The 15,515-nt window shown below is 31.0% G+C and overlaps 2 protein-coding genes and 1 pseudogene across 2 annotated transcripts in view; 1 reads left to right on the plus strand and 2 right to left on the minus strand.

Moving 5' to 3' along the window:
* LOC107605410 (U-box domain-containing protein 7) overlaps nucleotides 1-15,515 on the plus strand; it is a 34,495-nt gene that overhangs the window by 16,882 nt on the left and 2,098 nt on the right. The gene's annotated exons all lie outside the window — the stretch shown is intronic.
* Nucleotides 3,588-12,221, minus strand: LOC107647668 (annotated as a pseudogene).
* LOC107647669 (ankyrin repeat-containing protein BDA1-like) lies at nucleotides 12,923-15,152 on the minus strand. Its single transcript, XM_021105709.1, has 2 exons — nucleotides 13,676-15,152; nucleotides 12,923-13,621 (listed from the first exon to the last, which is right to left on the minus strand). The coding sequence occupies exons 1-2, from the start codon at nucleotides 15,092-15,094 to the stop codon at nucleotides 12,923-12,925; spliced, it is 2,118 nt and encodes a 705-aa protein (XP_020961368.1). The 5' UTR covers nucleotides 15,095-15,152.

The raw sequence follows: 15,515 nt of genomic DNA on the forward strand, positions 1-15,515 counted from the left end.
GGTAAATTAAATTAAAAATGACTTTTAATAAACACAAGCAACAATAATTACGTTTGTTAAAATAGTTTTTAAAATTTAAAAATACTATACAAGACATAAATTTAAGCGTTAAATTTAAAAATTAGTTAATATATGAGATTATATTAGACTTTTAAAATTTGAAAAGCACAAGCTAACTTTAAAAAACTTCACCTTAATTGCTTTCAAAAGTACTGCGATTTTTAAAAAAAATACAATCACAAATACGTGATCTTTTTTATTTACCAAAACACAAAATGAAGAATTTATGCACCTCTTTAAAAAATTTTACCAAAGTACAAGTCTAACAGTTAATTTGAACAACTTTTTAAAAATAAAAAAAAATCTAATTTTAAAATTTTCAAAATTTAAATATGCGTTCAAAAAATCTTTTTTCATAAGAAAAACGCAGTTATTCTTCTCCTCTTTTAATGCGACATTGCTTCTCTTCTCCTCCTATGCTAGGAAGCACCGATACGACACGCGATACGGATACGACACGATACGGATACGCCGACACGTTCTTTTTATAAAAAATTGGATACGACACATTTAGGATACGTTGTGAATTAAAATTTAAATAATATATTAAATTAATAAAATATCATATTGTAAATATAAGAGGAAATATAGTTGCATAAAAAAGACTAAAAATTATGCAATTATTAAAAAAATTAAAAAATTTTAATCTACTCTTGTCATCTTGCTAACAGTGTATCAATTTCTTTTCCTCCAAGCAGTGGCGGAGCTTAGTTCAGATAAGGGGGGCCATGGCCCCCAAACTTTTTATAAAAAATTAAATAGTACTTTTTCAAAAGATAAAAAAATAGTTTAATTGACTTAAATACTTTACTATGACTTAAAATATCTAATAAGTTCAATAAACAACACTCTCTCTATCTTTAAGTTCAAATATAAAAAATTAGATATTTTTTCCAAAGATAAATGTTATTTTATTAATATAAAATAAAAGTGTTTCCATAAAGAAGTACAAAATAATTGGGTATTCCCATTTATCACCAACTGTGACTGAAAGACTAAGAGCTTAAAGAAGAGTAAAGTAAGAGTAAAGAAAATTAATAGCATCTATCAAGTATGGCTCATGAGTTCACGCACTAAATTGCTAGCTTCTTTCACTATCTCTGGTGCTGGGCTTATTACCTTCTCAAAAACACACCGATTTATCGCTTTCTAAGTGCTCCAACACAGATATTTTTTATTTATTTAATTTAATATTATTTTATATTTTATGATTTATTTAATTTAATTTAATTTTTTATATGATAAAAAATAATAGAATATTCAATAAGTATTAATATTATTGTATTTGTATAAATTGATAAAAAAAATTTAATAAATATTATAAATTTTAATATTTGTCCTTCTAACTTCTTCTTTACATATTTTACAGGATATATATTCAAATTTTTATATAAAATAATAATAAAAAAAATCAAAGAATTGATACATTTTTTAAGAGGAAGGCTAATATTTAAGAAGGAGAACATATAACTTTTACAATATCAACACCTGTAGATAGTTCTTCTACTTTAATGAATTACGAAGAAAGTGAAATATAACCTTCAAAAGTTCAAAAAGTTACATCTAATGACTTTGACCTTGACTTTTTGGAACGAGATCTTGAAAAACGGATCACCCAAACTAGAGAGATGAGATTAGACGAGCTTATCTTAAATGGGGTCCATATAAAAAATATTTTGACAATTATTTTCTATCTGGCCCCCTAAAATTTTGTTTCAAGTTCCGCCACTGCCTCCAAGTCCATCATCCGCAAATACCACAGCTTCTATGTTTGGTTCATCTAAAGATAAATACGAAACCTCACTCAGATTTGGACTGTTGTCATCAACTCTGCTTCTATTAATTATTTTATTTTTAAATTTAAATTTTGATTTGTTTTGATTTTAAAATATTTAAAAATTAAAAAAAATCGGTTAATTGGGCCATAAAACCACAAAATCGGGTCGGACTCGTTCGGATTCGTGACAGTTTCACCAAAATTTTGCACCGTAAGAAGACACGCCACCGATACGCTCGTTTGAAGTATCCGTCGAGTGTCGGTGTCGGATTCGTGTCCGACACGATACGCTGGCACCATAAAAGAATCCGTGCTTCATAGCTCCTATGTGATTAGCCTCCTCCTTATCGCGCCGCCGTTCTCAATGAAATCCTCTCACACCACATTGCTTACGCGTATAGACATCCAAACTCTTTTTGCAAAGTCACAATCTGTGTACTCCCTAATATTCAGCATGTAGTGTCATTGACCCGGACCACCGTCACACACATCGTCTTGCGTTGTCGTGGTGCTGCTCACAAGAGTCGTCTGACTGCAGCATGACGCAGAACGCAACGGCCTGACCACTCTTCCATTTCCTCCACAAACTAATGCACGCACGCGCATATTTTGTTGCCGATTACAAACGGATATTTAAATAAACGTGAGATGTTCTTTTGTTAAAATTTAGATATTTCTTTTTGTTTAACTACAATGAAGGACACAACAAAAAGGTCCAATAATACAAAAAATTATTCCACATCCTTATCCAAATCGAATCCTAGTTTTACTTTTCATTTCACACATGATAAAATTTAAAAAACAACCACACACCTGTTCTCCTTTCTCTTTCACTCCCACTCACATTGCCACTCTGATTCACGCGGTTGTGCTGCCGTCTCTCAATCGGTGTCGACGAATTTTTTATTTTAAACTTATATAATTTTTTTAAAAGTATCCTAACATTTAATTTCAATTAATTTTATTTGTAAAATTTTGGAAATTTTTGGTATCTCTTTGATGTTTTTATTTATTTTATTTATTTTTTGAGATTTTTTTATAATTGAAAACGATTAATACTTGTGTGGTTTGAGAAAAAAGTAAAAATTATAAAATGAGATTTTTTTAATGCTTTTTATAAATTACAAAAAATTATATTATAAATAATTATTGATTAAGTTATCAAAATTTATATTAGGTAGGAATAGTCTCTTCATACTTATCTAAGAGGTCGTCGGTTCGAGTCTCCCGATTTTTGGTAAAAAAAAAAATTAATCCTAATAAACTAACCTATTTTCAGCGACAATAATATTTTTTTGGTTTAATTACTCTACAGGTCCCTATAGTTTCACCGAATTTTCAATTAGGTCCCTATACTTTTTTTTTTCAATTGGGTCCTTATACATTATTTTTTTTTCAATTTAGTCCCTATTAACGTTAAACGTCAAAAAAATTTTAGTGAATTGTGAAATTACTTGTATACCCGTAGGGACCTAATTGAAAAAAAAAAGGTATAAGGACCTAATTGAAAATTCGATAAAACTATAAATATTCAAAGAAAGATATTCCTATAATCCTATTCAATGATTCTACAACATGAAAGATATTCCTATAATCCTTTTTATTTTGTCACTATCATTCTTTTACTTATTTATATACAAATTGTACCAAAAAATATCTTTTTTTTTTTTTACTTTTAAAATATCTTATCTTAAGAACATAAAAAAAAAAGAATGAATAAAATGAAGCAGAAATAGTAGTAATTAGTATATATAAAATTCAATTTCCATCATTCAAGTATTCATTATGAGTATGTAACATTTTACATTTACGTGGATTCATGGAATATAGTTTGTGTCTTTATCATATCATGGTACACCATAAAAAACCACAAGACTATGTAATTTGTGTTATTGAAATTTGAAATCTAAAAATGAAAACTATAGAAAACGTAGTTTCTTGTATTGCAACCTCCCACTCTTTGAACCAGTATAGGAATCAATAATAACATTGATAATAGCCGGTTTTTGAGCCAAGAAAGATTCTGAAAGAGCAGACTTGAGTTCATCAGGTGTCCCAACAAGATAGTCCTTTCCACCAAAAACTTCAATCAAAGCATGGTAGCCTGCTTTCGGAACAAAGGAAGTTGGAGCAGGATCATTTTTGTGAGGTCCATTAATCTCTTTGGGGTTCTCCAGTCACCACCATATATACTTTCATTTTTGAAAACAATCACTACTATAAGTACCTGGTACTGAACCAATGTCTGGATTGAAAAAAAAAGATAAGACATATAAGGTAATACATATTTTCTCAAGTATTGACAAAAGATAACGACAACAAGAACGTATAACAAGATTCAGGACAACAAGATTCGTTTATATGTATCACATAACTATTAGCTATGGACAGAAACATAAAAGAGTTCATGGAAGATCCTAATTCAAAACAATGACAATAAAAATTTCTGCTAGCATTTTATGATTTGTGGTTAGACCTTAAGTTGTTTCTATAAACATGTACTTGAGACATGCGTGAATCAACAGAATCAGTAGTCATATTCTCAATTTTATACACTTTTCATTGGTTGTTACTTAACAATAATATATAGACTAAAATAAAAATAATTCTATTATATGATGATGAAAATATAACTAAAGATAAGGGCATCAATCCACATAACACAATGAAAGAGCAATTAAATAGATAAACATAAAAATGTGTTCAGCAGTATATACCTCAACCTCAATGGCACTAAATTCGAATCCAAAATCCCCTTCAACTGCAACAACAACTCAATCGAGACAAGTTACTACAGCTGAATTGCACCGAGGCCAACCCCTATGGTCTCCCAAGTCCTTGCATCCAATATAGTCCTGAGCTCTGTTTGAACCAACACAGCCCTACCTACATCCATGGTGTTTACACCCTCAAACACCACTCCCAGAGCCGGGCTTCCAATTCCAAGAATTGCAATCTGCCTCAAGAATTAAAACAATATAGTAATTGAATTGAGAAAATCACCAGGGTGAGAAATATTTTTGTTTCGAAACACTAGGTACTCAATGTGAATATAACAGAACCACAATGCCTACAATTAATACAAAACATGGAAAAGAATCAAGACAATGATTGTGAAACCATCAACACAATTTATTATTTGAACATGAAAACTATCATAACATAAATCCCCAGCTCAAATCTTGCGATACATCTTCCTATCTTGCTTAATTCCGTAACCCAAAATATGAAAAAGGAATCGTCGATTTATACATCTTCACAAAATTAAACTATTGCAAATCACACTTTCACACTTTCACAAATTACACTTTCACAAATTTCCCATTGAAAGCAGAATTCATTTATAGAAAAACAGAAGCAGAATCCATCTATAAGAGCACCATCACAGCAACAACAGTCAAACAATGCCATATTTTTTTTTTAAAAAATAACATAAACATCAACTATTAAAACAGAAAAAAGGAGGCTTCTTTCTTTGTCACTTACTTGCAGAAAGTTCGAGTGCAGGGAGATGGAGCAGAGGCACAACGCGGGGACGGGAGGCCAGGCGCTCGGAGGCTCGGAAAGGTGTGGCGCGGTGACTCCAAGCGAGGGCCTTCACCGCGAGGGAACGAAGACGATTTGGCCGGCCAAACAGTGGAAAAGACCTCCGACAACAACCACGCAGATGGGCCCAGCGCAGAGGGGAGGCGACGGAGAGCACACCAGCAACCGTCCGTTACAGCCGATGGCAGCCACACACGCCGACGACGGACGCAGGAGACGCAAGAGACGCAGGAAAACTTAGGGTTTCTTTTTTTCTTAGGAATGAAATGCGAGGGGTTCTTTGGGGATTTGGGAAAAATTCAGATAAGGTCACTGAGCCACTACAGTTAAATGGCAAGAATATTCTTTTTTTATCAAGAATATTCTGTTATCTCAAACGTTGTACTGACGGTAGGGACTTAATTGAAAAAAAAATTAAGGTATAAGGACCCAATTGAAAAGAAAAAAAAGTATAGGGACCTAATTAAAAATTCAGTGAAACTATAAGGACCTGCAGAATAATTAAACCTATTTTTTTTGTAACTCTCACCAATAATAATATGACACATAACAAGTGGTATCTTATTCTTTAAAATTAAGAGAATTGAATAAAATTTATTATAAAAATAAAATATTGACTTAAAATAATATTATCTTATAATTATTTTTAATCTCGGTTAATAATAAGATGGAGGGCCAATTCAAAGTCTTCGGTAAAATAAGAACAGCCCTCGATTCAAAGCTCTCTTTAGAGCCCGTTTGGATAGGTGCATAAGTGAATTTTTTTAATTTTTAATTTATGAAAATGTGTAGTATTAATGTTTGGTACAATTTTTAAAACAAAATTGTAACTTTCTAAAAAACTATTTTGGTGTTTAAAGAGAAGTTAAAAAAATGACTTCTCTCATAATAAAAAGCTTTTTATCACTTTTTTCTTAAAATAAGTACTTTTAGAGTTAAAAAATCAAAAACAAAATAACTTATTTATAAGCTACTTTTAATATAAGCATTTATTGTTTAAGCTATTTCTTCAAAAGTAACTTAATTAAGTTGTTTACCCAAATTGGACCTTACTATTATTAAGATCCTGTTTGATTTGTGTATGTTATAAGAATTCGACCAACCGCATATGTAGTTTCGGAAAGTACCACTTTAGAGTTACCAGTAGAAAAATTGTTTTTAGTGGTAATCAAATTTTAAAGATTTTTAATATTAAAAATAATTAATATTTGTCTTAATTAATTTGAGTTTGTTGGGTGACCATCTCACTAATCCGTTTAAGCAAGTATTAGGATATTCGAATTTCGTTTTGCGTGCATAGCCATTCATTGGCAAACGATTGACCCTTAATAAATGGAGTATCAATACGTGGTTAGACTTTGCAGGGGTACCGAAACCCGTGAGTACCCGATCCGTCCCTACGGGTCAAGATGAATAATAACTCGACCCGAGGCAAGGCAGGTTTCGTTCAGGGCGAGTGTTCGAGCGGGGAAGAACGGGGTCGGGTTTATGGTGTACCCTCCCCAGGGTATATACGTATAAACACCTTTTATGGATTAGTCTGAGTCCATACTCCATAGCCATCCAGAATCTTCTTCTCGGCTTCTCTACAGAAAATTTCACAGCTCTCATTGTCGTCACATCTTCCATCATCTCGCTACTGAGCCCGTCACTGCCTACTTTCACAGCTCTTGTTGTCGCCGCTGCTGAGTCCGTCACCGTCGTTGTTGAGTCCGTGACTATCTTCCCGCTGAGCTCTTTTTTTTCTAGGCAAATTTCTCAAGCCCGTCGCCGCCTTTCTCCTATTAAGTCCCTTTTCTCTAGGTAAATTCCTCTCTCCCTCTCTCTCTCCCATCACATTGTGAGTCTATTAAGTTCTTCTTTTCTTCTTCCTAGGCTCATCACTTGGTCGTCGCTGCAGCTTTGTGTGAGTGTGTTACCGGAGCTCCTTTCTCCTGAGCGTGTCGCTGTCTTCCTCCTTTGTTTATCTGTCCACGGATAAGTTCTTCTCTCTCTCTCACACATTATGAATGACTGAATCTATATTTCATTGAATCTCTACTTGGTGAAATTGTGAGTTTGTGTTGTAATTTTATTGGTGAAGTTGTGAATTTGAGTTGCAATTTTGTTTATATATGTGCAGTGGATCTAATCTACATTTCAATAATTTTTGTTCATATTATGTACTAATATTTTTCATGATTGATTCTAAGATTATTTATATAAAAATTAATATATTTTATGATTGATTCTTCATTGAAGTGTGAATGTTCTCATTACATACAGTTCATTCTTTATTTTTCATTTTAAATCGTTATTGACTTTGGGTTCTAATTACTAATGTTGGCATGTTGCAATAGTTTATATATATTGATTGAGAATTAGAACTTTTGTGATTTTGATTGATTTATATATGTGCAATGAATCTAATTACTGATGTTGTAATAGTTTGCTCAGTTTTTTGAATAAGTACTTTATATATAATTTGTTTAGATTTTTCAATTTTTTCAATATAGGTGCTTTAAGATTATTTCATGGCTAGTAATGTTAGAGAAGACGCACAAAACAACAGTCTATATTGAGATTGACATTTAGAATAATGCTAATACACTTCATGTTAAATTTGTAGTGATTAGACATTAATTTTTTTATTTAATGTTATTTGACATTATATGAATTTTATGTTTGCAATTTAATTTATGTATAAATTTTAATTTTTTATCTTAGTTTATGTATGAATATATAAATCTTAAAGTATTATTTAATTGTTATAGGACGGGTAAGAGTGGGGAGGGTACTCGTAGGAAAGGGTTAGGGTACAACATTTTACTACCCACAAGAAAGAGTTAGGGTACAATATTTTACTATCCGCAGGTATAGGTGGAGCGAGTAGTTGAGAAGTTTAAGGACGTCGGGCAGGGTCGGGTAAGGCAAAAACCCGCCTCACTGCCAACCCTATACGTAGTGGATTAGTTCTCGATCTGTTCAGTTAAAAAAACACCATAGGAAAAAAAATAGATTTTTTTTAAGTAGAATAATTTATCATTGATAACAATATTTATGGAAATTTGTTTTTGGTTGAATTTACCTGCGATAATTTTATTTATTAGCATCATATTCATTCTTGAAGTCAAAACAATATCATCAATATTGTTACCTGTTAAAATTTCACATTTTATGACATTGTTTTTAAGTTTTCAAACTCAAACTTATGCCATTACAAAAACTATTAAGTTAGTTAATATTCCTTAATAACATTACTGAAACACCATCGTTGAGTATGAGTTTATTGGAAGAGAAACTAATAACAATTTTATTATTCGATATATAATTTATTTTATTGTAAAATGAATTATTATTTTACTAAATTACTAAATATATTTTCTTTTAATTTCTTACACCATTTTATTTGACAATGTTCTCATGCAGTGTACAGAATAATTAATAAAAATATATGAAGTTTTTATTAAAAAATTAAACAAAAAACATATATAACAATTATTACTATAAATATTTTATAAAGTTATAATTAAAATCAAAGGTTAACGATTTTTAATGTTAAAAATATTAAAAATAATTAGTATTTATAACTGATTTGAGTTGGTTGAGTGGCCATCATCCCACTCGTCCACTTAAGGAAGTATTAGAGTTTCAAATCTCAGAATAACTAACTTTTATATATAATAATATTTAATAGTATAGTATGTTTTGTAACAATGACTAAAAACATTAATTCAAATGAGCAAAATTAACCTAGGTTTATCGTCCGAATTTCAAATCAGAATTAGGTTCATTATCTTGGGACTCAATGCAGATGAAGTCCACGTGTCCCATCTCAAATCGGCTCAAATTGAATTTCTGTTGTTAGTTAGAGGTGATAATGGATGTTCGTATGGACGCGGCAGACTTTTATTCCCGTCCTTTACTCCTATTTTTTTTTAAAAAAAATACCCTTTGTCCCCTCTACATTTCTGTCGTAAGTCCCTCTTTAATTATTCCCTTAAGGAATACAGATGCCATAGTTATCTATAGATATTTTTTTAATTTTCTTTTAAATAAAAAAGTCATAATATAATAATCATAAAATAATTAATTCAATATAATTCAACACAATTCATAATATATTCATTATGATAAATAACATTTTAAAAAAATATAAAAATATCTTCTAACAAATTACATAACATAATTTTTTAGAACGAAACTAAGTGATGTAGTGACAAATTTAAGAGGTAGAGAAAATGAATAAGAGAGAGATGCAAAATCAAGACTAAGGATGTGTCTAAAAAAAAGTGTTCGAATTGGAGGCAAGAATTAAGGTTACTAAATTCAAAAATATATCTATTAAAAAAAATCGGTAATTTTATATTCGCGTTGTTTTAACAGGTCTTATAGAAAGGGTAACTATATCCCCTTCCCCGTCTATTTTACGTAGATAGGTTCCCACAATCCCACCCATAAAAATTTGACATATTTCTATTAAGTCCCAAATCGCGATTAATCTCTATAAATATCTATTTGGCTGTTTGTTTGTTTTTATCATTCTAATTGTTAGTATTCGTCGGTTCGTGACGTGGAATTATACCAGCCACTTAGTCAATTCTTAGATAACCAAAATTCATGTTATCATTCTTATAAAGTTACATGTATTTTATTATAATAATATTAATCAAAAATAAAATATTTAAATACTAAATGAGTCACATTTTTCATATATATAATAATAACTAATATCACATTTTATAACTTGTGAAATCATATTATAAATTATTGTTAAGTTTGGATTATAAATATAAATTGAAAAAATTTAACTATAAATTTAAATGGCCTTATTTTTAAACCGTATAATTTAATAATTTTTTTCAATTTCTATACTAATAATATTAATTCTTCTAATTTTTTTAGTCTATGTTTCCAATATATTGTTCCTTTAGAAATATTCAATTACATAAATACTATCTACTTCGTTATACAACAGTCCAGAATCTTAATCATTTGACTTCTAAGGCGAGAACCTCTATATTTTTAAAAATGTGATGAAATTTCTTTATCTATATCACCATGTTATAGCAAAATAGACCAACCTATAAATAGAGATCAAAATCAATAACCAAATAAAAAAAAAGTCAAATACATGAATGTTTAACTACTATGATACATAGATAAATATGGAAGTATAATTACACAAGAATTTTTCTAAGTCATAATTCAAAATTCACCTATCCATTCTATCAATTAAACAACATATTCGAGCGTCACAATCTTTGTAGGCCGCCACGTAGACTTTCAAACACCTAAAAAGTCTTCGTTTTCTTTAGTGTAAGTCATGCAAACCTTCCGATTCATAGACTTCATCATGCTCTCAAGCTCATTAATTACCTCAGCAGTGTCTCGAATAATAAGTATACTTTTGGGTCTCAGAATTTGATCAATCTCAGCCACAACAACTTGAAAATTGCACCTAAGAGACCAATAAATATATTAACAAAATGACACAGAAGGGACGAATCTAAGTATAGAGGTGTGGGGCAAGCGCCCCACTACAATTTGGAATTTTTTTGAGTAGTATATGATAATAATATTTATTTGCCCCCACTAAATTATTAAATTTGACCCCACAATCATTTTTTATTCAACTTTTGGTATTTAATCATTAAATTTAAAAATTTTATATTAGATATTCGTTAGAATGATCAATTCTCAGATTTAAATAAAATTAGTGTTCTTTTTTAAAAATTAACTCAAAGAAATATTATTTATCTTCTTTTCAAATTAGCTTTAATTTTTGTGTAGCAACTGTATTAATTGAAAGAACTTTTGTAACTATGAATATCAATAAGAGTCGGTTTCTAATTGTGTTGGGAAGTGAATTTCTAAATAATTGTTTAGTAATATATATGGAAAGAGAGAAATTTCGATAGCAGTGTTAAAGAGAAAAATTACTTAATTTTTTAAAAATATAAAACCTAAAATAATAGAATTTTAAATTATATATTATTATTTAAATTACTATTTTAGTGTTTTAATTTGTATATTAGATATTTTGAAGGCTAATCATATTTTACAATAATAAAATATAATCATAACAATAATTATGCTATATATAATAAAAAATAATTATCTATTAAAATATATATTAAAATATAAAATACACAATAAAAATAAGTTAAACAATATATGTATTTATACATAGATATATAGTGATTAATAGATAATTTAATATTTAATTTTTTAATATACATATTATTTTTATTATAAAAATTATTACTATGTTATATAAATTTTGCCCCACTACTAAAATTTTCTGGATCTGTTGATATGATCTGACAAACTATTGGTTTTGATGAATGAGAAATGAATTAATTATACACACATTTTCTTGAGTCTTGAAAACAGATAATATGCATGGAGAAAATCGTAGGACCTAGGATAAGTGCTAAACAATTTACACCAATCGTGATACATGCCAAAAAGACCGCGTTCATATATAATATAGGAAGTGTATCTAGAGAATCTATTGAAACCACATTCATGACCTAAATATTCAAATCTTTTATAGCTACAGCAAACCTAGAGACCAAAAAATAATTATAAAAAAAGGTAGTGACAACAATAAATTTATATAATTCGGATTAACATTTCAAAAGTAATTTTTCTTATCCACTATAGATTGATCTTATATCCATAATATTTTGAATATTTGGCTATTGAATTTCTATCCCAACACATTTTCAGTGTTCATAGTCCATGTTAAAATTGTCAGGGATAGGTTTTTCATAAACTCCAACTTGAGAACTTGTCAACCATATGGTCCATGAATACTTCATGGTTTTGTTTTTGGTGACTATGAATACTTCATGGTTAACATATTATATATAGCTCTAAGTGGAAGTTGGAGGGTCTGGTGACTTGTATCCACAATAAGTCGATAGTTGCATTCTTACCACGACGTCTCATAGGAAGAAAAAAATTATTGTAAAAACTACCAAATAAAAATATAATTAATAAAAAAAATGAGATATTTAAATAAATAACTAAATGTCATAGATTTTTTATTGAAGTGAGTTTAGATTGTTATTAGAAATAAGAATGGTTAACACTAAAATTGTTGGTAATGATTGAAGCAAACCCATAGCTACTAGCTAGTGATGAAAAAGTTACATATACGGAACTGGCCACATTTAGAGCTATCTAAATCCAAAGAATGCTTAAGGCACTACTAAACCACGATTTTTTTTTCCGGGTCGGGTATCCACCTATAAAAAAGGTATGGGAGATGCTAGTGCTATCATAAAGATGCAAAAAATGTTTTTTTTTAAAGATATTTTTAATAATTAAAATTTAACACATATAATTATTTAAATTATGTTATTTTTGTTAAAATTAGGTTAGACAAATTAATTTGACCGAAAAATAGTGAATTAAATTTTGAATTTGTTTAAATTAATTTTGTCTAGTCTAATTTTAATAAAAATAATACAATTTAATTGATTATATGTGTTAAATTTTAATTTTTAAAAAATATCTTAAAAAAAAAAAAGACGTTTTTAACATCTTTATCTAAAGACTCCCAAAAGATATAAGATATAGTAGTAAAGCAATAACGATAAGTGCATAGGAACTATATCCCTCACCGGTGGGTGATATCATGTCAATAGACCAGGCATAAGTTATGACAAGTAACGTCAACAGCGGGCCAAGAATGTAGCCGATGATCCCATTTGGCATTACAATAAAGATTATTATAGTTGCCAAGAAAAGGATCACAGTGTTGATCACTGATAAAACAATGAAATCAAAGGGTTCCATGCTTGCTATCCCCGGTATCCTATGCACAGTAGCGGTGTTTGTAGAATTGAGAGAGAATGATGAAGTAGTAGGGTTGAGATTATTGTCAGGCTGATAGAGTCCACCTGGTGGACTCAATGCTGTCTGATAGATGCTGGTTATAATAAGAGCAGCAACTACCATGTATGCATCACGTTGTTCTGAAGACATGCTATTTCTAAGGCGACGCCATTTCTTTCTCTGAAATACTAGTACTGCTTTCATTAAGTTGGGATGACGACCGCCATGATTAGTTGCTTCCCCACGTTTTGCTTTAGCTCCCTCTAGTATTCTTTCAATCTCTGGATAAGAATTAGCTATAGCTAGGTCTAATGCTGTTTGGTTCCAAGAATTCTTGGCATTTTTCTCCATCTTTTTACTTCCAATCAATAACGTAACAGCCTGGGTATTAGAGGTCCAATAAACAACACAGTTATTTCACTATTTAAATACTTTCAATTCAATACTTTATTGCTATATATATACCTGTGTATTACCGCAGAGTGTTGCAAGGTGCAAAATGTTGTTGCCGTCTACAGTCCTACTGTTCAGGATGGAGCGTTCTGAATCGTCTGCACTGTTGAAGGTGTTTTCTTTGAGCCAGTCAACCAATTTTTCAAGGGCACTCAGGTTTCCACACCTCAGGGCAATGTGGAGTGCAGTTTCCTTTCTTACATTCACATCCTTGATAGAATCCGGGCATATATGGAGGAAATGAGTTAGAAGCCTGATGTTTTCCTCAGAACCAGATAGGCACAGAAGATGCAAAGGAGTGAGGCGTTCCTTCCCTTTGACTCGGACCAGGTCTTTATTAATTTCTACAAGGCGATCAACCAGACTGTAATGATTGTTATGCAAAGCAACGTGGATGGGGCTCAATCCTTGCGGATTCAGCTTGAAACCAAATGAAGGTTTCAATCCCATAATCTCGATGGCAAACTCGACGTGCCCGGCAGAAGCAGCAATATGCAAGGGAGTGTTCACAAAAGGAATTGCATCCACTTCCTCCAGAATGTTTGGATTCTGTTGGATTGCTCGGTAGAGCATGTTTATATTTCCAGAAGTTGCAGCACGTACCAGCACCAGCATTGCATTGACTACTTGCAGATTGTTTGGATTATGTTGAATTGTCCGGTAGAACATGTTTATATCTTTACAAGTTGCAGCTTGTTCCAGCATTGCATCGACTTCCTCGAGAATGCTTGGATTCTGCTGAATCGCTCGGTAGAGCATGTTCATATTTGTTGAAGTTACAGCTTGTTTCAACATTACATTGACTTCCTCCTGAATGCTTCGATCCTGTTCAATTGCTTGGGAGAGCATGCTTATATTTCCAAAAGTTGCAATCCCCCTCATTGCAATGACTACCTCCAGAATGTATGGATTCTGTTGAATTGCTTGGTAAAACATATTTGTGTTTTCAGAAGTTGTAGCCAGTTCATACATTGCATCGACTACATGCAAAATGCTTGGATCCCGTTGAATTGCTTGGTAGAGCAAGTTTATGTTTCTATAAGTTGCAACATGTTCCAGCAATGTGTTGACTTCCTCCAGAATGCTTGGATTCTGTTGAATTGCTATGTAGAGCATGTTCATATTTTTTGAAGTTGTATCTTGTTGCAGCATTGCATTGATTTTCTCCAAAATGTTTCGATTCTGTTGAATTGCTAGGTAGAGCAAGTTTATATTTCTAAAAGTTGCAGCTTGTTCCACCGTTGCATTGATTTCCTCCAGAATGCTTGGATTTTGTTTAATTGCTGGGTGGAGCTTATTTCCAGAAATTGCAGCTTGTTCCAACATTGCATCGATTCCTTCCAAAATGCTTGAATCTTGTTGAATTGCTTGGTAAAGCGTGGTTATATTTCTAGAAGTTGAGGCTTGTTCCAAAGGGCCTACATTTGCCATTTTAGGACCCCTTTTTTTTTGCTCTCTGAATGAAAGACACTAAAATGATAACTTTGAAAGTGATGAAATGGTCTAACTTGCAATTGCAGAACACAATTCTTCACTTCGATTTTTCAACCCATTGACTTCGATTTTCCAACCCATTGACGCGTAATTCATGCATGTGAGCCTTTAAATTAAAGTTTCTTTTGGTGGATCCAAGGGATCACAAATTAAAAAAAGAAATGGTTTCGGCCAAGTAAAAGAAAAAAAATTAAAGAGAGAGCGTGTGTCCCTATTTTTTAAAAGAAAGAAACGAAACAGTAAAGAAGAGGAGAGTTTCCAGCATCGAAAGGAAGAAGTTGTTGGAGGAAAGAGGAGTGCCATTTTCATCACATTAAACTGATGAACTTATTTTATTTTTTTATAAAATTTTATTACG

The sequence above is a fragment of the Arachis ipaensis genome, chromosome B06 (assembly GCF_000816755.2).
Source record: "Arachis ipaensis cultivar K30076 chromosome B06, Araip1.1, whole genome shotgun sequence".
Classification (NCBI taxonomy): domain Eukaryota; kingdom Viridiplantae; phylum Streptophyta; class Magnoliopsida; order Fabales; family Fabaceae; genus Arachis; species Arachis ipaensis.